Source organism: Poeciliopsis prolifica, unplaced genomic scaffold (genome assembly GCF_027474105.1).
Source record: "Poeciliopsis prolifica strain line A6 unplaced genomic scaffold, Auburn_PproV2 SCAFFOLD010, whole genome shotgun sequence".
NCBI lineage: Eukaryota > Metazoa > Chordata > Actinopteri > Cyprinodontiformes > Poeciliidae > Poeciliopsis > Poeciliopsis prolifica.
The window spans coordinates 6,434,629-6,455,495 of record NW_026562385.1 but is presented as its reverse complement, the minus strand read 5'-3'; the positions used below and the strand labels follow the sequence as shown (position 1 = coordinate 6,455,495).

The following is a 20,867-nucleotide window of genomic DNA, read 5'->3' as shown; positions in this document are numbered from 1 at the left end:
TGTGGATCAGACAGGCAGTTGGAAAAGGACTCGAGTGGATTGCTTTCATCTGGGGTGAAGAAGCGGCACGTACTATCCTCAGTAAAAGGCCAGTTCACCATCTCCAGAGAGAACAGCAGAAGTCAGGTGTATCTGCAGATGAACAGCCTGACAGCTGAGATTCTGCTGTTTATTATTGCGCTCGAAGGCCACAGGACACAAAAAGCAGAAAGACTGAACAAAAACTCATCTAATCATGAACGTTTTTCAACATGAAGTCCCCACAGGGGGAGCCTTAACACCACTTTTCATAGTTGACTGTCACTCTCACCTCTCTGTTAGCTTTACTTATGTTAAGACTAGATGCTACAGTTAAGAATATGGAGTCATTTTGTAACACATTTAATGTAAAAGTTGGATGCAGCTCATAAATTCTGGAAAAATATCTTTGTCTTTGTTAGTTACTGTTTTGTAAACCAGGTCAGACAACATGAGAGAAAAGGACTAAATGGTTTATTTGCTTGTAACAAATAAGGATTTTAATCTTTGAAATTACGCTGGAAGTGTTTTATTGAGGTGTACTTCTTAAGAAACTATTACTGAATGACTGCTAACAGTGAATGTAAATGTTTGAGTCTGTTTGCAGAATTTTGACAATGTTTAGATAAGAATTAAAAACAATACAAAATATAATGAATTCAAACATACACAAAAGTCCTTATTCAAAAAATTATGAGGTGAATTTTATATAATCGTTCCACTATGACAAAAGAATGAATCAAATATATTGTTAAACTACATTTCTAACAAACTTAATTTACCCAGAAATTTTATATATTTAAACTTTACACACAATTTCTCAATTTCAATTGAGTAAATAACAGAATTAGTTTAAGGATAGACAATTTCTATCATGCTGTTTCTTGATGCTGATCCAAAGTACATAAAAAGTCCTTTTATCATGTGATTCTGGTTGGGCTGGTTTGGTTTTATGCAAATGAAAATAATCATGTTATAAAGTCTTGATCTGATGCTGTCAGCTGCAGAGGAGGAGAAACTCCCATCAGATCATCTTCAGCACCAACATGTTCTCTGTAGCTCTGCTGCTGCTGCTGGCTGCTGCATCCTGTGAGTCTCACTGAGACAGAATCATTTACAGCTTGATGATGACAGTAAATTGAATTCAAACTCTATCACACCTAATGTGTAACATAAGGGACAAGCAAAAAATGTGTTTCATAAAAGCACAGAAACATTACAAAAAGAGAAGAAAAGAAAAGGTTCTGCACAGAACATCATATATCAATGCAAGAGAGAAACATCCAGAGAAAGGTTCCAAATGAATAAATATTATATTCAATGTATTTCCTTCAACATTTCATTGTTGATTTATGATTTCAAAATAACTTGAAATGACAGTTTGTGTAAAACTAGTGAAAACTGATGTGAAGCTTTATATGTTTTGGTAAAACAGATATCTATACTGAATTATTTGAAAATGAATTCAAATATCAAAATGTCTGAAAATAATCTAAAGCAATCGTCCATCTTTTCTTTTATTGATAAATTATTTGTGTTTCTTTGCCAGGAGGAGGAGTCAATGCAAATACTGACTGCTCCTATTTTACATGTTACTCAGTTTAAGAGTAGCAGTGAATTAGGGGCAAACACAGCATGAACAGAGACACATGGCTTCAACAATGATTAGATTTAAGGTTGCTCTTGCCTTTATTATTTTGTCCTTAAACTGGAGTGGTAAGAAAAAAACGTATATTTTTAACTAAATTCATGACTGATGTAATGAGATGGTGGCATGACAATGTTAATTTGTCTGTTTTTCTGCAGATACTGATGGTCAAACACTGACTGAGTCTGAGTCAGTGGTTAAAAGGCCTGGAGATTCTCACAGACTGACCTGCACATATTCTGGGTTTAGTAGCGATCCTCACATAGCTTGGATAAGACAGGCAACTGGAAAAGGACTAGAATGGATCACTTATATCAGCAGTGGCAGCAGCTATATCTACTACTCTGACTCAGTAAAAGGCCGGTTCACCATCTCCAGAGAGAACAGCAGAAGTCAGGTGTATCTGCAGATGAACAGCCTGGCAGCTGCAGATTCTGCTGTTTATTATTGCGCTCGGGAGTCACAGTGACACCAAAAGCAGAAACACTGAACAAAAACTCCTGTAATCATGAATAGTTTTAACAAGAAGCCACCACAGGGGGAGCCCTAACACCACTTTTCTGATATGACTGTCACACTCACCTCTCTGGTAGCTTTATCTATGTTGTAATTAGATGCTACAGATAAGAGCATAAAGTTATTCTTTCAAGTTATGTGCTATAAAACGTGGGTACAGCTCTCATATTTTCTATCCAAAAAAATCTGTGATTATGTTCACTTACTTTTGTGTAATCCTGGTCAGACAGCATAGAGGGAAAGTAGTAAAAGGATTTATCTGATTCTAACAAGTAACAAATAAAGCTTTAAATCTTTGCAATTATGGCAGAAGTGTTTAATTGAGGTATTCTTCTCAGGGACGTATTATTGAATGACTGAATAAATCTTTGAATTTATCAGCAAATTGTTTTAGTCTGACAAAAGAAATAATCAACCATAATATTAAAATACGTAATTTAATGGCTCAATTTTGTCAGAATGTTTACATATTTAAACTTTACACACAAATTCTCGATTCCACGTTAGTCAATGTAAAAACTAATTTAAGGACATTACAATTAGAAACATATAACAGCATTGAGAAATTGACCAGCATTTCTTAATGCTGGTCCACAGCACATAAAAAGTCCTTTTATCATGTGATTCTGGTGGGGCTGGGTTGGTATTATGCAAATGAAAAATAATCATGTTTTAAAGTCTTGATCTGATGCTGTTAGCTGCAGAGGAGGAGAAACTCCCATCAGATCATCTTCAGCACCAACATGTTCTCAGTAGCTCTGCTGCTGCTGCTGGCTGCTGCATCCTGTGAGTCTCACTGAGACAGAATCATTTACAGCTTGATGATGACAGTAAATTGAATTTATTGTTTGTAATGATACATTTTTAATGTGTTTCTCTACAGGTATAAAGTGTGAACAGCTGACCCAGCCAACCTCTCAGAATGTGCAGCCAGGTCAACGTCTGACCATCACCTGTCAGGTCTCTTATTATCTGAGCAGCTACTACACAGCCTGGATCAGACAGGCTGCTGGGAAAGGACTGGAGTGGATTGGAATGGAACGAATTGGATATACCAAATACTACAAAGATTCACTTCGGAACAAGTTCAGCATCAGTTTGGATGGCTCCAGTAAAACAGTGACTCTGAATGGACAGAATATGCAGCCTGGAGACTCTGCTGTGTATTACTGTGCCAGACGAGACACAGTGACACAAACCAGCTGCAGAGCTGAACAAAAACCCATCAGAACATGAGCAGATAATATCAAAGCACCGAAGGAGGAGCTTTTCGTCCATTTTTAATCTTTGGAAACTTTGTCAACCTTATTTTGCTCTTTTGTAAAAACTTTGTAGAAAAAGATACTTTCGACAAAAATATAGTTTTTTTCTCCTGTTCTTTTGTTTAATAAATAATAGTCAAATTACTCATTTGTATGTAGAGTTGGTGAATGAAGCTGATTCTGAAAATCGAAACTGTTTCATTTATAATGTAATAGTCAAGGTTATTTTGACATAAAACATAATTTTCTTGAAATAATGTGTTTCATATATATTTATATATATGTATGAAGAGAACAAAGATAATGGAGCCTTGTTTAATAACCTGTAAATAAACACATGTGTCATCTCTGTCTCAAGTGAGGATTATTTAATAGGATGTTCCATTTTTTTCTCCATTTTGAAGGAAAAAGAAATGGAACAATTGTTTGTTAGGTCTTTATTCCTACTAAGAAAGTGGATAGTTAATCTTTCAAAACTAATTTAACATGGAGTTTAGCCACTGAAATAAAAAATATATATATTTTCAGACTTTTCATAAACCCTAGTGTCTCTGTTTAGTGTCAGATTATTATTGTTATAGTTATTTTATTATTTTAAAAATAGATTTAGGTTTTATTTGAGTTGGTACTTTTTTAATTTGCATGATAAATGATTCTAAATATGTAAATTACAACACAATCTGAGGATAATGCTGCATTAAATGCACAATTTATGTAGCTCAAAATATAATGAGATTTACAGGACAGGGATCATTTAGTCTATTATTGGTAATTTCATTTAAAAGACCTCTCGCTTCACGTGTTGCTTGGAAGAACCCCCCCAAAAAACAGCACACAAGTGAAGTTTTCCATCTGTTGTCTTTATCCAAAGTATTTGCAAAATATGCTGCTCCTTTTTTTGAAAGCAAAACATAATATTGCAAGAGCATGCAGAGAACAAATAATACAACACATTTTGAAACAAATTTGAACATTATCAAGAACTTTATTTCAGTAAAAGAACTCAAAGAGTAAAACTTGATACATTAAACTCAGATTAATATATTTCAAGCTTTCTTTTCTGTGATTCTTCGATGCACTTGTGGCTTACATTAGCATATTACATAAACCGATTGAAAAAGCAGTTTTTAAACATTTTTATGACGTAAACAATAAAGGGAAAGACTTCTTACTTTACAAATTTCCAGCAGGCCTTCACAGTATGGGTTACGAAACAAAAGATAAATGCTACAGAAGCTGGCTAGTCACATAATGATGTATCCAGGAATTAAGTTAAGTAGAAAAAAAAAGGAGCAAAGGGAGCAGACTAGCTTCACGAAGATGCTGATTTAATTTTTCAGGACTTGGTAACATGCCTTCACCGCCAATACAAGCTTGATTAGCGAGAACAGGCCCGATCTAAAGGCCATAGAGAATATTTTCAGGAGGAAAGTAATGGGCATCTACTGAACTGAGAGCAGCTTTTAAAGCAACTTGGGCTTCATTTACACCTCAACAGAACCGCAAGATCATTGCCTCCATACCACACAACATGACAGACAATAATCCATGCTAAAGGAGCCACAATCAAATATTTACACTATGCAGTTTAGCAAACCAAGATTTGTCTCCAAGATCTTTTTTATTGGTCTTACGTAATATTCTAATTCTGAGGTAACTTGGGTTTGTATTACCTGTCAGCCATGATAATCAAAAACACAATAAAAACTCTTGAAATAGATCAATCTGTCTGAGTTAATCTATGTAATTAATACAGTTCCTTTTTAAATTAAATTACTGAACAAAAAAAAAAAACCCAATAACATTTTGATGATATTTTTTGACTAAGGTGAAGTCATATCTTGTGACAGTCATATTTGGGGACACTTTAGTCAGAGTTTGTCAACCAACAAAAAGCTTTTTAAACCTGGTTTGAAATGTAATAATATCAAGCTAGACTCAACAGACACAAGGGAGTCAAACTACCTCTTTCTCAGGGGTGTTGAGTTTCCATGTGTCTGTTCAAAGACGTTCTTTCTCGAAAACATTTTCCACATGTCAGACACGGGAAGGGCCTCTCACCTGTGTGGGTTCTCATGTGGATATTTAAATTACTCTTTTTACCAAAACGTTTTCCGCAGGTGAGGCATGGAAAAGGCTTCTCCCCGGTGTGAGTTCTCATGTGAGACCTCAAATCACAGCTCTGGCAAAAGCCTTTGGCGCAAACTTCGCAGGTGTACGGCTTGTCGTCTGTGTGACCCCGCTTGTGTTTGGTCAAATACCTTCTTTGACTGAATCTTTTCCCACACATGGGACACAAGAAAGGCTTCTCCTCTGTGTGCGTTTTCATGTGGACCGTCATGAAGGTTTTCTCTCTGAAACTCTTCCCGCAGGTCGGACATGAAAAGGGCTTCTCACCCGAGTGGGTGCTCATGTGGCAATTCAAGGCAGACTTTGTAATGAAATTTCTCTTGCAGGTTAGACACGTGAAAGGCCTGTTGCCCGTGTGCGTCTTCATGTGAGCCGTCAAATTGGCGCGAACCCCGTACGATTTGCCACACAGCTCGCATCTGTGGGGTTTCTCGCCAGTGTGCGTTACCATGTGACACTTCAGACAGTTTTTTCTCATGAAGGTTTTGCCGCAGAGCCTGCACCGGAACGGCTTCTTTCCGATGTGGATTCTCATGTGATCCTTCAGATGGCCGTTCTGACTGAAACTTTTACTGCAGAATTCGCACGAGTACGGCCTTTCACCTGTGTGAGTTCTCACGTGAGTGTTGAGCTGACCATTGTCGCTGAAGGCTTTACCGCAGGCGTCGCAGGAATACGACTTCTCTCCCGTGTGAGTTCTCATGTGGCTGTTCAGTCCGTATTTTCGGCCGAAGCGTTTGCCGCAGACCCCACACAGGAAGGGTTTCTCACCTGTGTGAGTTCTCTTATGATCGGTCAAATGATTTTTTTTCCTGAACTCTTTCCCGCAGATGTCACAGCGGTGCACCAAACTTTTACCGCAGATTTCCGGATCCTGGTTCTCAGCCTTAACCGGACTCTGACAGAGGAGCTCATTCCCACTTTGATCGCTGTCGTCCGTTTCCTCGTCTGAAGAATTTTCCACAGAGGTCTCAATCTCTTGCTTCATTTCTAGCTGCCGGTCATCTGGATGAATGTACAGTTCCTTGTCTTCCTCTTTAATCTGAACAGACTTTGGTTTCTCCTGTGTCTCATTTGGCCAAACTGTTTCTGGTTCCTCATGGTTGGACTCCTTCTCTTGTTGTGAGACAATCTGGTCACGAGAATCCGCAGACATTGACGGATGTAATTCTGCAGAAGATCTGAGGGAGAAAAAAACCCATGAAAAATTATTATCAGTGGGATTTAAGAAAAACTACACACACATCTTCTTCATACAAACATGTAGGTGTGTACCTCATGCTTCTGAAAGCAGACATCAAGCCCAGTGAAAGCTTTATTTTCCAACGGCTGACAGTTTTACTCTTGATGTCCGATGAAATACATGCAGCTTGGTGTTCATCTGTTGATCTCGGTGCTCATTCTGTGAAGCTGGAAAATGTCAGCTGTGTTATTAGATATATTATGTCTCAAACTCTTTGAACAGTTTGTGTAGATTTCCTATTATGATGACTGGTAATGAAACTGTGACAGATAGTACAATCATGTACTGACAAGCTGATGAAATTAGAGATTAAACTAAATGAACAAGTGAATGAAACACAAATATCCAGACTACAATAACCTCTGAATATTACCTTACAATAGAGCAGTTAATGTTTACTACTGTTAGCTGGCAGCTGAGGTTAAAATTTGAGTATATAATCTATTTGGCTGTTATCAACAAGAGCACCTTGTTGATAATAGATAAAGAAAGCTTTGACAAAAGCTGCAGAGTCCACAAAAAATGCTTCATCAAGATACGGCATCAAATTTAAGGACAATCAGAGAACCAGGTCTAAAGAGTTATCAAGATTGCAAAGTAGTGACAAAGAAAAAATGTGAATATTTAGAATGTCTATGAATGGAAATATTTATAGGTAAAGTTATCCAGAGAATATTGGGAAAGCCTGGAGAGCAGATGAAGCTGCTGCAGGCTTTAGACTTCCACCATTTTACAAGCATGTTTATTAGAAAGCCACAACACACTTTTCGTCCAAACAATGGAAAAACCCACAAAACAAAAAATCAAAAACAATACTTGAGTTTATTTCTAATTTGTGTGACTTGTATGATAGATCACTCTTGGCTGCATATTGAAGAATCGGCTTAACTTTACAGATCCTTGGATGAAAAACTCAAACACATATATAAAAAATATATACATACTAAAAAAAGGTGCAGATCAAAGTAGATCCGAGTGTGGAAAGTATTTTACAAAAGCATAAATTAAAGGAGATTTGAAGTGAAATGTGTAGCAGAACATGTGATTTAGTCATTGCTATTTGTTAACAAAAAAACATCTGATGCAAAAGTGAAAAGGTGATTATATATGTACCGATTTGTATTGTGGTTTACTATTTACTATTCTTATTTAAGACTGATACAGGTTCATTAGACTTAATGCAAATCAATACCTTGGAAAAGTTTGAGATCAGAACAATGTGCTCTGCTATGGCTAGACGTTAGCATTGACAGAGAACATTATTTGCTCCTCTATTGAGATGTTTACTTTACCTAAAATATTTAATGCTAAAAACTTCACCACTAGACGCCACTTCAAAACATCCAAATTATTCATTTCGAGGCCTGCATTATAGTGTTGATTGCATGCAGTTATTGCTAATGCTAACGTTTTTGTTGGGTTTTCTCTTACTGTTTCTATTTGCAGATGCTTGCAGGAAAAGCTGGTGAAGCTGCAGTGCCTGATAAATGTGCCGGCTGCTATGAGAAGTATTTTCAGTGTCTTTCTAAATAAACAAAAAGGTCAGTAGTGTCTAGAGTTAGCCTCCTCTGATTCATCTCCTACCAGCTTGTTTTGCTCGTGAAGCAGGAAGAAACTGGTGTCTGCAGACAAGCTGGCTCAATCATAGTAAAAACGCTGAGACCTCACATTTCTTTATGAGAAACGAAGAGGTAGAGTTTACATATTTACACACAATCTAGGGGGGAAAAAAAGCCGAGCTGGGATCCTGTGTTTGTGTGGAGGTGGAGGCGTGGCTACACTTAGAGGAAGTCTGGTCTGCCTTTCAAAATAAAAGGCTTTTTCATCCAAACCTTCAAGCCTTCAAACCAAAAATGAACCATGTGCGGTAGATTATTTTTAAAATAAAATAAAATAACTTCAATATCGGTAACATTAAAAGTGAAATGAAAGGTTACATAAATAAATACACCTATTTGATTCCCAGAATTATTATTATAATTTTTTTTTTCACCAAAGAACTACTACGTGAATTGTGGTTTTGAACCATGGAAAAATAATTTCATTTGATAAAGATATTCAAAACTTGTGTTTGTTTTAAACAAATACCTCCAGAGGATTTCTTAATAAGCCAGTGGGCACATTTCTAAGCCCAACACAATAGAGAAAGTAACTCTTTAAGGCTAATTTATCTCAGACTTTCATTCAAGTAAAAGTATAAATTAATTTGGCCATAGTGGTCAAAAATCTGCCAGAACTTTTAGTCTGACCTCGGAACTACAATTTGCAAGAAAAAAAAATCTTGAGATTGTTTTAATTTTTTCTGTTATCAGTGAATCCACTGTAAAAAGGTGCATTAAAATGAACACCTATAGATGTCTATATTTTGACCTGAAGGTGGCAGTAGAAGCAAACAGGTAGAATAATAATGATGTACATCATACAGTTGTACAGCAAAAACAGTCACTACTAACAACTTGACAGCTACATTTAAACCAAAAAATGTAAAACATGTTACTTGAGCAGTTTTCAGGATTAAATAAAAATCATCAGAGAAAGCAACAGCACAAAAAATTCATGGTGTTCAAATTAGGTGGAGGAGATAAACAGAATGGTTTTTCAAAGAAAACTGGAAATAGGGTGTCTCTAATTTAGCAGCACCAGCAAAATATGTGAAAAGATGCATATTATATTTCTTTGGAAATAGACATTTAGATAAGCCTATTTAACCATATTTGTTTAGTGTAAGGGAATATAACTGTGGGGCTTTTTTGTTGAGTTAGGTTTAAGAGTAGGATTATTATAATAAAAACACCTCCAGTTTTATCTAGGGCAAATGTGTTTCTGAATATTGTGAAAATGGATTTGTTTTGTGAAATAATCATTATTCATAATTTGCTGTGGAGGAGGAGCCAATGGAAAATGAATCTGCCTACATCTGTGTATTTAAGTTAACAGGGATGAACCAGCAGATACAGTTTAACAAGATGGACCACAGGACAGGACTGCTGCTTTTATTCATCTGCTGTGCAGGTGAAATACTGAAGTTTTATCAAATTTCCTCAATCACATTTCTGATTTGTCTACATTTAGTAGGGCAAAAAGACAAAGCTAAAACTGTTTCACTTGTTTTTTCCCCTCAAAGGTGTTGATGGGCAAACTCTGACTGAATCTGTTTCAGTTGTTAAAAAACAAGCAGAATCTCACAAACTGACCTGCACAGCCTCTGAATTCTTAATCAATGGCTGGTGGATGAACTGGATCAGACAGGCTCCTGGAAAAGGACCGGAGTGGCTTGCTGCTCATTATAACGATCGCAGCTTATATTATTCTCAGTCAGTTCGAGACAGGTTCACCATCTCCAGAGACAACGGCAGAAATCAGGTGTATCTGCAGATGAACAGCCTGAGAACAGAAGATTCTGCTGTTTATTATTGTGCTCGAAGAGACACAGTGACTGAAGTTGGTTTAGCAGCTGTACAAAAACCTCAATGCCTTCAAAGTTATCTGAAGGGAGTCTTAATTTTGACTGTGAGAATATCTTCCTTTATTAGACTGAGTTAAAATGACTCTGGTGAAGAGAACATTTTATTTTCTCTTACAGTCCCACCATCAGTAATGTAAATGCACTTTAATATCAAGAAACATGACTGAATTAATTTATAAAATCTGTGTGTGAAAAAGAGATCTATGAGAGCTCTTATCTTAAAAAGCAAAATATGTCCCTAAAAACATATTGTCATCAGAATTTTACAATTTGCATTTAATAAAAATAGATTCAGGTTACATAATATCTTATGAAAAATCCAGTTTAGTAAATCTAAGAGATCTCTTAAAAGCCAGTTTTCAAGCAACTCAACAAGTAATATATACTGTATAACAATGGGAATTTCAGCTTCTATCACTAATAATGTTTTGCATTATTATAGTTTCCTCTATATTTATATGGTGTTCATTTATCACCTCTGCTCCTTCTTGCTCAGGTTTTTTCACACATCTGCAATGCATTCTTTGAACTGGAGTCTTCCCCACTATTCTGAAGTTATTCATTTTTGTGTAAACTGTTCCTGGGTTATTTACAGGGTTTGGTTGCTCTTCATGTCTGGGTTGACCCTTGTCTAATCTGAATTAATCAATAAATGTCTTTTTCCATCATGCAACTGCCTTCTTCTTGCTTGTCTCTGAGTCCTTTATCAACTCCAGTTATAAGCAAAACTTCCCCAGATACTCAAAATGTTTTTTCCTTCAAGTTTTATTTATTAAAATAATAAAAAAATGTTAATTTGTTCTTGCATCAAATGGTGACTGTTATATCCAATCCCTAATGAGTCCTTCCTAGTTTGAAAACTGAACTGAGGTCAGACATTTTGTGACTTCAGAAAAGTGAAAACATTAACTCACATTGTTATGATTGCTCTCAGTCTTATTCTCCCAGCTCCTTAGATTGAATTAGACAATATTTTAATTGGAGATTTGAAGATATAAAACAAAACCATGCCAAAAAGAGCTCTCAAATTAACCAGTGCATTTACTTTACTGCTATTTCAACAAGTTCCCATTTCCGAATATGGAGATTCAGTGTTTTATGTTTTGTTTTTCTTTTAAATAAATTGTGTTTACCTCAAAAATCTGCAGTTTCTTCTCCCTCCTCCCTGGTAGGAGGAGTCAATGCAAAGTTGAACCATTTATTTATGTGACTGTGGCAAAACTGTCGGAGAACAAAAATCAAACAGAAACAAGATGGAGAACAAATTTGGTCTGCTGTTCTTTGTCATTTGCTTTACAGGTAAGAAAATGTCAACAGAACTTTGATCTCCCTTTGTGAAGCTGTTATCTAACAACTATACTTATTTGACTGCTTTACTTCACAGGTGTTTGTTGTCAGACTCTGACAGAATCTGATTCAGTGGTTAAAAGTCCAGGAGAATCCCACAGACTGACCTGCACAGCCTCTGGGTTCTCAATCAGTGGCTATTGGATGGCCTGGATCAGACAGGCTCCTGGAAAAGGACTGGAGTGGCTTGCTGCTCATTATAACGATCGCAGCTTATATTATTCTCAGTCAGTTCGAGACAGGTTCACCATCTCCAGAGACAACGGCAGAAATCAGGTGTATCTGCAGATGAACAGCCTGAGAACAGAAGATTCTGCTGTTTATTATTGCGCTCGAGAGACACAGTGACTGCAATCGGTTCAGCTGCCGTACAAAAACCTCAAGTCCCCTCAGAGTTGTCTTGTGGGTTATTTTCTTTTCTTTGTGTGACACAGATGTAAAACTAAGAAGGCTAAAGTAGCAGTTACACTAAACTCTGACTCTAGGACTGAACAATAAGAGAGGAACATTTTTTATCACTGCCCAACCAATTTGAATTTTGTATATAATTTAAGAAAACATCACTCAGATGTACATAAAGGGAAAAAAAGGAGATAAATTTTAATTTCTTTGTATAAATTGATTGACTGTCCTTTTCAGAACCACCAGTAAAACAGTGTTGATGGATATAGAGTTAACAGCAACAACAGGGTGTATTTTAGATCATCCATGATCATGAAATCTGATGACTCAACTGTGTCAGAGAGCACATTAGTTAATGTTAGCACAGAAGCTTGGCAGAAGCTCCTAACAAGAAAACAATTGGCACACGAAAATACAAAAACATTGAGCTTCAACAGATGTTGTTTTGATTTCCTGTTAGTAGAAGTTCCATGAAAGTGTACTTTAAGAAATATATTTGTGTTGCTTCTCCTCTATGAAGACCTTTTGTTGATGAACCTCAAATAATAGTGTGAAAAAGAAATAAACCCTGCACAAAGATAAATTGTGAAAATATCAGTGAAAACATGCAAAAAGCTTATCAACAGTTATAAGAAGAGTTTCACTATGAAATAGAAATGTTTCATCAATAATAAATATTTATGACATGCCAGTTTTGTTTATGTAAATATTTTATTGTTTTTGAAAGTTCACTTTGTCAAACTGTCAGGTTGACAAGCATCGGTTTTAGTGACATGATTGAATAGAAAAAATGAAAAAATAAAGTAAATCTGACATTGCAAAAGATGCATTACTATTATTAACTTTGTGTATTTTCAGAGAGATAACTAAGTTCTACCAAGAAAAATGTGAGAAAATGTTTAGAAAATGTGTTTACCTCTTAAATTTGGGTTTGAAGTCCACCCTCCCTGATAGGAGGAGTCAAGACAAATAACGTCCAGCTGTATTTATATGACTGTGGTCACAGGTGAGGCTGTCAGAGAACCAAAATCAAAATCACATGATGGATTACAGATATGAACTGATGGTTTTTGTCATTTGCTTGACAGGTGAGAAATTGGTAACAAAAATATTTTTTTGTCTTTTTGAAACTTTTATAACAACAACTAGACTAATTTTACTGTGTTGCTTTACAGGCATTTATTGTCAGACTCTGATAGAATCTGAATCAGTGGCTAAAAAACCAGGAGAATCCCACAAACTGACCTGCACAGCGTCTGGATTTACATTCAGCAGCTACTATATGAACTGGGTCAGACAGTGGATCGCTTATATTAGTAAGGGTGGTGGTAGCAAGGACTACTCACAGTCAGTCCAGGGCAGGTTCACCGTCTCCAGAGACAACGGCAGAAATCAGCTGTATCTGCACATGAACAGCCTGAGAACAGAAGATTCTGGTGTTTATTATTGCGTTCGAGAGGCACAGTGACTGAAGTTGGTTCTGCAGCTGTACAAAAACCTCAATCTGCTCAGAGTTATCTGATGGAATATTTTCTTTTCTCTATGAAGCCTCTCTGCAAAACTAAGATTCAGTTTCTACAACAGTAAACAGTGATCCTAAGATTTGAGAGGAATAAATTCATACACTAAATGTTTTCTTTTCCACCAGTCTACCAACATCAATATTGGATCTGATGCCAAGAAATTGCAAAACAAATATCAACAAAGTTTTTTTTGTAAACTACATCCTTTATACAATAAATTGATTTTCAAATTATGTTGTCATTCAGCTTGCTGCAATGTTTACTCTAAAAGTATTTCTAACAATTGAAGGTACACATTTCCTAAAGTATGGAAGAATCTCCTTAAACACGACCTATAAAAATTATGCATAATTATTTTATGTGTAAGCTGCAGCTATGATGCAAGAACAGAGTACCACTCAAGGTCACATTTTAAACACATACCACTTTCACTTTTAAAGGCTGTTACTATATAATGAGGTGATGACAGGTTTGCACACAAGCAACAATAAATCACATTTTTAGTGATTTTTTTATGATAAATTCTCTTCACTGTATTAGAGTCAAATCATGTTATTTAACATTTTTTATGACAGGTAACAAATACAACCTGTATTTAATATTTAATACTCTAATATTTAAGGTTCAAAACCTACTTCTGTCTTCCCATTACATAAATTAACTTATTTTTTTGTGACCCAAATCTTCTGAAAATGGCAAATCTATAAGTACAATTAAACCTATAATAATCAACATGATCAATGCATACGTCTGGAAATGCATATCACAAATCTGAGTTTGAACTCCACCCTCCCTGCTAGGAGGAGTCAATGCAAAACTTTGTGTTTTCCAGCTTTATTAGTGGGCCTGTGGAAATGCTGTCAGAGAACAAGAACCGCACTAAAACATGATGGACTATAAATCTGGGTTGCTAATTTCTATTATCTGCTTTTCAGGTAAGAAATTGCAGACAGAACTTTAATCTGCTTTTGAGAAACTATTTTCTTACAATGACTATGTTTCTGCTTCACAGGCATTTATTGTCAGACTCTGACAGAATCTGAGTCAGTGGTGAAGAGACCAGGAGAATCCCACAAACTGACCTGTACCGCCTCTGGTTTCTCATTCAGCAGCTACTATATGAGCTGGGTCAGACAGGCTCCTGGAAAAGGCCTGGAGTGGATCGCTTATATCAGTAGTGGCAGTGGTAGTAGCAAGTACTACTCACAGTCAGTCCAGAGCAGGTTCACCATCTCCAGAGACAACGGCAGAAATCAGCTGTATCTGCAGATGAACAGCCTGAGAACAGAGGATTCTGCTGTTTATTATTGCGCGCGGGAAGCACAGTGACTGAAACTGTTTAAGCAGCTGCACAAAAACCTTAATCCCCCTCAGAGTTATCTGGTGGATTGTTTTATTTTCTCTGTGAGACTTGCCTGTAAAACTAACAGAGACATAGTTATTTATTTCATGTTTTTAAATTTAAAATAAAGAATTTCAAAATAAAGTTTCAATACAAAAGTTATGATTTTTGTATAAAGTGAAAAACATTTGACATAATGAATAGATTTTTGCACACTCAGTGGGGAGATAAAAGTTTTCTAGTCAACTTTTTGTAAAATAAGTAAATAAAAAGTAAAGTTTAAGATGATGCTTAAATTCTAACAATTGATTAATGTATCTAAACTTAAAATATTTTACCATGTATAAATCATACATTGCTTTATCTGTTTAAGTTTCTTACATATTTAGCACAAAAAAATTGTAATATATATTTCACAAACTCCAGTACAAAGAAGTACAGCTTTGTACTGTAAGAATGTGATCATCAGTAAAGAATCTGACGTCTCATTTGGATGCTGTTAAATAAACTGGACAGACAGTCTGTGGGATTCATTTTTACAGATGGAAGTGGAACAATTTATTGTAGTATTTTCAAGATAAAGTACAAATCAGAGATGACAGCAACAGCATGATGTACCTGAGACTGTCTGGGTTAGGACTCTGCTGTGTATTACTGTGGCAAATAAGAAAAGTATTAAAGTAGGCAGAGAGGCAGAACAAAAACTTCACTGAAAATATTTTCTCAATGACCAGATGGTGGCAGTATAGACTAAACAAGAAGAGGACTACAGATTTTTGAGAATTTCTTTTCTATTTTTGTTCAGCTCATGAAGCTTTCCAGTTTGGGGAATGTCATATTAGAATAACTAACTAATCTATATGTTTATTTCATTTTGACATATATTGACTACAGACAGAACAAAACTTACAAAGAAGATTCATCAAATGCAGTTTTAATTAGATTTTTTCTTGACTTTTAGCTTGATATATAAGTAATAGCCACATCTTTAAGCTGTCACTATCTTTAAGCAATATCTTTAACATTATATTTCAAATATAACAACATTTTTTAAATATAATTTTAAATATATTTATATTAAATGTTTTGAAGATAACCAATGCTTTTAAAAACCTTAAAGCATTGGTTATTTTAAGAATAATATTTTTAAATGGAACAACATTTTCTCAGCAAATAAATATTAAACTGTACACACACAAAAAGGCAGATGTAATATTCCTTTGTTTCATATGTCAACTGGGGACATGGTCATTAATTATTCTGACAGCCGCTTCAGTAGACTAAACTATCTAAACTAAGAAAACATTATCTTTCAAAAATAATTACGAATATGGCATTAATCAAAGACAAGTATGAAATCAAGCATCATAAACAGGAAAAAATCTAGTCTGGAGATAAGTTTTCCAAAAATAACAAACTTTATTTTAAGTGTCTTGCATCTCTCACATTGTTGGTCTGACAGCTGATTAAATCTGACATCTTTCAATGATTCCTCTCATAATGTTGAGAGAAAACAACATCAGGAGAAAAACCTCAATTGACTACATTAGGGGAAAAAATAAAAAGAAAGACAGTATGAGTATGAGTTACAGCAAATCCTATCAAACAATGAGTTTTACATACAAATCTATGTATAATTTCTTCTCCCTCCCTATCAGGAGGAGCCAATGCAAAACTTTAAACCAGCCATATTTGTGTGACTGTTAAAAGGTTGTTAGAGACAAAAGAGCACAAACAGAAAACAGAGACCAGGATGGACCACAAATCAGGAATGTTTCTCTTTCTCTTCTGTTTTATGGGTGAGAAAATACATACAGAGCTTCATTTTGTGTTTCAGAAACTGTTTTCCAACAAGATCTTTACTTTATGTCTCCATTGTTTAACAGGTGTTGATGGCCAGACTCTGATAGAATCAGATCCAGTGGTTAAAATACCTGGAGAATCCCACAAACTGACCTGTACGGCTTCAGGATTCACATTTAGTGGCCACTGGATGTCCTGGATAAGACAGAGTCCAGGGAAAGTACCGGAGTGGCTCGCTGATATCAGGGGTGATGGTGGTCGCACATACTATTCCCCAACTGTTGAAGGCCGGTTTACCATCTCGAGAGACAACGGCAAGCAGCAGGTGCATCTGCAGATGAACAGCCTGAGAACAGAGGATTCTGCTGTTTATTACTGCGCTAGAGAGGCACAGTGACTGAAGTTGCTGTAGCAGCTGTACAAAAAGCTGCTACAGCCACTGAAGTTGGCTTTGTGGCTGAAGTTTCCCTTTGTGGCTCTGTCTTTCCCCATGAGACACTGACAATGCTGTAGTAGACGAATGGAAATAGTTATATGTAGTTAAGGAAAGGAATAAATCCAATGTAAAATATTTTAAGGGATATAAATGTAATCTAACAAACACATGTGGATCTGAGATGCTGGTTGACACACAAAGAGCGAGAGAGAAGGAATTATTAAAGAACATTTTTGGTGCTTGAAAAAGTATGGTGAGCCTGATAAAATATATATTCTCCATAAAACCGTTTTTTATAATAAACAGCTGTATTTTTTATGGAAAACAAAACTGTGTTAAATTTAATCTCTTTTGCACAGACATGAATTAACAGATAGAGTCAATTTATCTTATTAAACATACTCAACATGTTTGTGTTACTGTGCAGTAGATGTAATGAAATTCAAACAACACACAAAATATTTAAAGATTTTCTCACCACAATGCTGGAGGAAATGAACAGCAACATAGTGGCTTTTTCAGCTAAGAACCACTATACTGTTGTGCACACAGCCATGCTCTAAGACTTCAATCAAAAATCACACAAAAAATGTAAAAAGCTGAATGCATTGTTTAACGTATTTAAGCAGAGAGCTTTGACAATTATGATTGAGTATTAAGAACACAAAGCATCTTCTTTCACTGACATTGGGAAAAAGAGATTGACTATGCATGAATTTATTTTCTCGACATTGTAAAAAATAGAAATTGTATTTTTGAATATGACTGTCATAGGAGCAACTCCCTCCCTGCATCCTCAAGAGAGAATGTTTTCTCTGTCACCAGATGATGGCAGTGCTGACAGCAGAATGACTGAGTAGTCTATTATACATACACTTGTCAGCAATAGAAAATATTATGATTAGCAATTTGCTTTTCAAGAAGTGATGAATATTATTGGCAAATATAATATGTTTTCTCTTATTTGTTTTATGTTCCAGCTGTGTCTAAATGAGCTCAGCGCATACATTTACTATGATTTTCTTTGGTATTTATCCTATACTCTATTTGTGTTGAGCTCATCAATCAATAGTATATCTTCTCAGATTTTCACTCAGGCTGACTATTTATTGCCATTCACACTGATTCCCTGTTTTGAAACAGCTTCTTTTTGAAAGCAATGGTATTTCTTGTTTAATGTGTGAAACAACATAAAATTAACATCAATAAATAAATCTATTCATGATCCTCTCTATGTTTAGTTTTTAATACCAATGGTGATGGTTGACTTCTGTGCACACATCTGTTTAATTCTTTTCATTTGTTGGCCTTAAGAAAATAATCTCGTAATATAACATGCACCGTTTCCAGAAATATAAATAGAAGCTTTGCACAGATTTTATTTAAAGAATATCAAAAGAATAGCTAATAAGTTATATACAAATAAACTAGAAATTTTAATAGAACTAGATCCTGAAGTAAAACCTCACAAAAATAACAAAACTAAACAAATAAGCTGCTTAGTCCTTGTCCAATCAGGAGGAGCCCTAGAGGGCAGGATGTCATCCACAGCTATATATTTGACTTTATTGGGCTGACTGAGAACAACAGAAACCTGTTTAGCAGAATGGACTACAGGACAGGGCTGCTGCTTTTAACTATCTGCGGTGCAGGTGAAATATTCAAGTTTTTTGCCCCCCGCATTTCCTCAGTTTAGATCAATTTTCAGTTTGAACATGCAGATAGTTTTTCAAACTTTTATCTTTTTCTGACAGGTGTTTATAGTCAGTCTCTGACAGAATCTGAACCAGCTGTGAAACGACCTGGAGAATCACACAAACTGACATGTACAGGATCTGGATTCACTTTCAGCAGCTACTGGATGGCTTGGGTTAGACAGGCTCCTGGGAAAGGACTGGAGTGGGTTTCAACTATTGAAATTACAAGCACATACTACTCTCAGTCAGTTCAAGGACGGTTCACTATCTCCAGAGACAACAGCAAACAGCAGGTGTATCTGCAGATGAACAGCCTGAAGACTGAAGACTCTGCCGTCTATTATTGTGCTCGGCAACCACAGCGACTGAAGTCAGTTCAGTCGCTGTACAAAATCCCCTGATATAAATCTGTAACAAAAAAAAATGAATAAGAAATACGTCCCACAATGCACACATTTGTACATGAAAGTATTTGAATTTATTTAGTAATGTAATTTTAAATAAAAATACAAAACATACAAGTGTTTCCATGTGAATTTAATAAATAAAATGTCTTACATGTTTTCTATTAATCAGTTTAATGGAAATATAATTTCCAGGACATGAGAACATTTTTGTGAACTTAACATCATAACAGAGAAATTAATTTAATTAAGACTGTGAATTACTGTGAATTATTACTGTGAATTATTACTGCTACTATTAATAATAATACATGTTTGTTAAGTATATGAAAGTACTATAGAATTTTTTGCATACTTAAAATAAAAAATTTTAATATAAAATATTGCATCGAAATACTTACTGAAATGTGTCATAATGGACCAAAAAACGTAAAATATTCAACATTTGAATAATAAAAACTATTGCCAATTGTAACAGAAAACATTAAATACATTTAAAAATAAAAACCTAACAACCACCAAAACTGTTTTCACAAAACAAGACATTATTTTTTTTACTTTTCTAGTTTTGTTTATAAACCCTTTTTGTCATCAATATCTTTTGATGTTCAGTTTGTTGTCCGCATTTGTGGATTAAAACATAAAATAATACCATGAAATGAATCAATGTAATCTCATCAGAAAAGGAGAAAAAAAGAACAAACATATTATCCCATGTTCCCTTGAAATGGGAAGTCCCTTCAAAATGTATCCTATTAATGTAATAGATGTTAGGAGTTCATGCTAATGTTCTATCAGAGATTTGTCTTTGTCTCAGATAAACTTAAGTTATCACCTCCCTCTGTCTTTTTATGTAAATCATGTGACTTGTTTGACGTGGTGAATTTACTTCACACACCTTAAAAGAGGATCAGATGTTCCCTCTGCAACTACAGCAATCATGTCCTCCTTGACTTTGTTGCTGCTGCTTCTAGGTTCTGTAACAAGTAAGTCTTTCTAGATTATTTACAACCATCAATTTAGTCTGATAAAAATGTCACACAGTAAATCCATCTTTGCAGGTTTGAAAGGTGAACAGCTCAACCAGCCACCCTCCATGTCTGTGCAGGCTGGGAGAAGTGTGAGCATCACCTGCCAGGTCTCTTATTCTATTGATAGCTACTACACACACTGGATCAGACAGCCTGCAGGAAAAGGACTGGAGTGGATCAGTAGAGACACAACTATCAAAGATTCGCTACAAAACAAGTTTAGTGTCAACTTAGACTCTTCCAACAGCAGAGTGACTTTGAATGGACAGAATATGCAGCCAGAAGACACTGCTGTGTATTACTGTGCAAAAGAGAGCCACAGTGATACAGACTACAGCAGGAGATGAACAAAAACCTCAGAGAATCAGAATAAATGTTGCAGCAAATCAGCACAAGGGGGCCTCAGACCTTAATAATGCCAGGAACACACATTTCTGTATCTTTGTTTTCATTTCACTGGAAATAACTTTACTTTACAGAGTACTTTTTCTAACACATCTTTAGTGTAATTGATTTATTGCCTGTTGCAAAAAATCAGTTAATCACATGAGCCATTAAAATGAGCTCAATAATTTCCATTTACATTGTTTAATAATTTC

At 35.5% G+C, this 20,867-nt stretch overlaps 1 protein-coding gene and 6 gene segments (V, D, J or C); 6 read left to right on the top strand and 1 right to left on the bottom strand.

Annotated features, from left to right (window-relative positions):
* The first annotated feature begins 1,064 nt into the window (after positions 1-1,064).
* Positions 1,065-2,158, top strand: LOC129363271 (immunoglobulin heavy variable 3-11-like). The segment is given in 2 exon segments: positions 1,065-1,107; positions 1,825-2,158. Coding segments are annotated over 2 exon segments (354 nt in total).
* Positions 2,159-2,925: 767 nt separating this feature from the next.
* Positions 2,926-3,418, top strand: LOC129363484 (immunoglobulin heavy variable 3-53-like). The segment is given in 2 exon segments: positions 2,926-2,968; positions 3,066-3,418. Coding segments are annotated over 2 exon segments (396 nt in total).
* An 891-nt stretch (positions 3,419-4,309) lies between these two features.
* LOC129363264 (gastrula zinc finger protein XlCGF57.1-like) lies at positions 4,310-8,579 on the bottom strand. 2 transcript variants are annotated; one of them, XM_055035269.1, is made up of 3 exons: positions 8,249-8,579; positions 6,850-6,984; positions 4,310-6,755 (listed from the first exon to the last, which is right to left on the bottom strand). In XM_055035269.1, the coding sequence occupies exons 2-3, from the start codon at positions 6,870-6,872 to the stop codon at positions 5,417-5,419; spliced, it is 1,362 nt and encodes a 453-aa protein (XP_054891244.1). In that variant the 5' UTR covers positions 6,873-6,984; positions 8,249-8,579; the 3' UTR covers positions 4,310-5,416. The 2 variants fall into 2 exon arrangements, with proteins under 2 accessions (XP_054891244.1, XP_054891243.1); XM_055035268.1 differs by having other exon boundaries at positions 8,402-8,579.
* Positions 8,580-9,783: 1,204 nt separating this feature from the next.
* Positions 9,784-11,978, top strand: LOC129363483 (immunoglobulin heavy variable 3-11-like). The segment is given in 3 exon segments: positions 9,784-9,829; positions 9,942-10,258; positions 11,682-11,978. Coding segments are annotated over 3 exon segments (660 nt in total).
* A 2,445-nt stretch (positions 11,979-14,423) lies between these two features.
* LOC129363482 (Ig heavy chain V region 914-like) lies at positions 14,424-14,884 on the top strand. The segment is given in 2 exon segments: positions 14,424-14,490; positions 14,568-14,884. Coding segments are annotated over 2 exon segments (366 nt in total).
* A 1,766-nt stretch (positions 14,885-16,650) lies between these two features.
* Positions 16,651-17,097, top strand: LOC129363481 (immunoglobulin heavy variable 3-7-like). The segment is given in 2 exon segments: positions 16,651-16,696; positions 16,784-17,097. Coding segments are annotated over 2 exon segments (360 nt in total).
* Positions 17,098-18,742: 1,645 nt separating this feature from the next.
* On the top strand, positions 18,743-19,234 carry LOC129363480 (Ig heavy chain V region 6.96-like). The segment is given in 2 exon segments: positions 18,743-18,788; positions 18,891-19,234. Coding segments are annotated over 2 exon segments (390 nt in total).
* Positions 19,235-20,867: the final 1,633 nt, after the last annotated feature.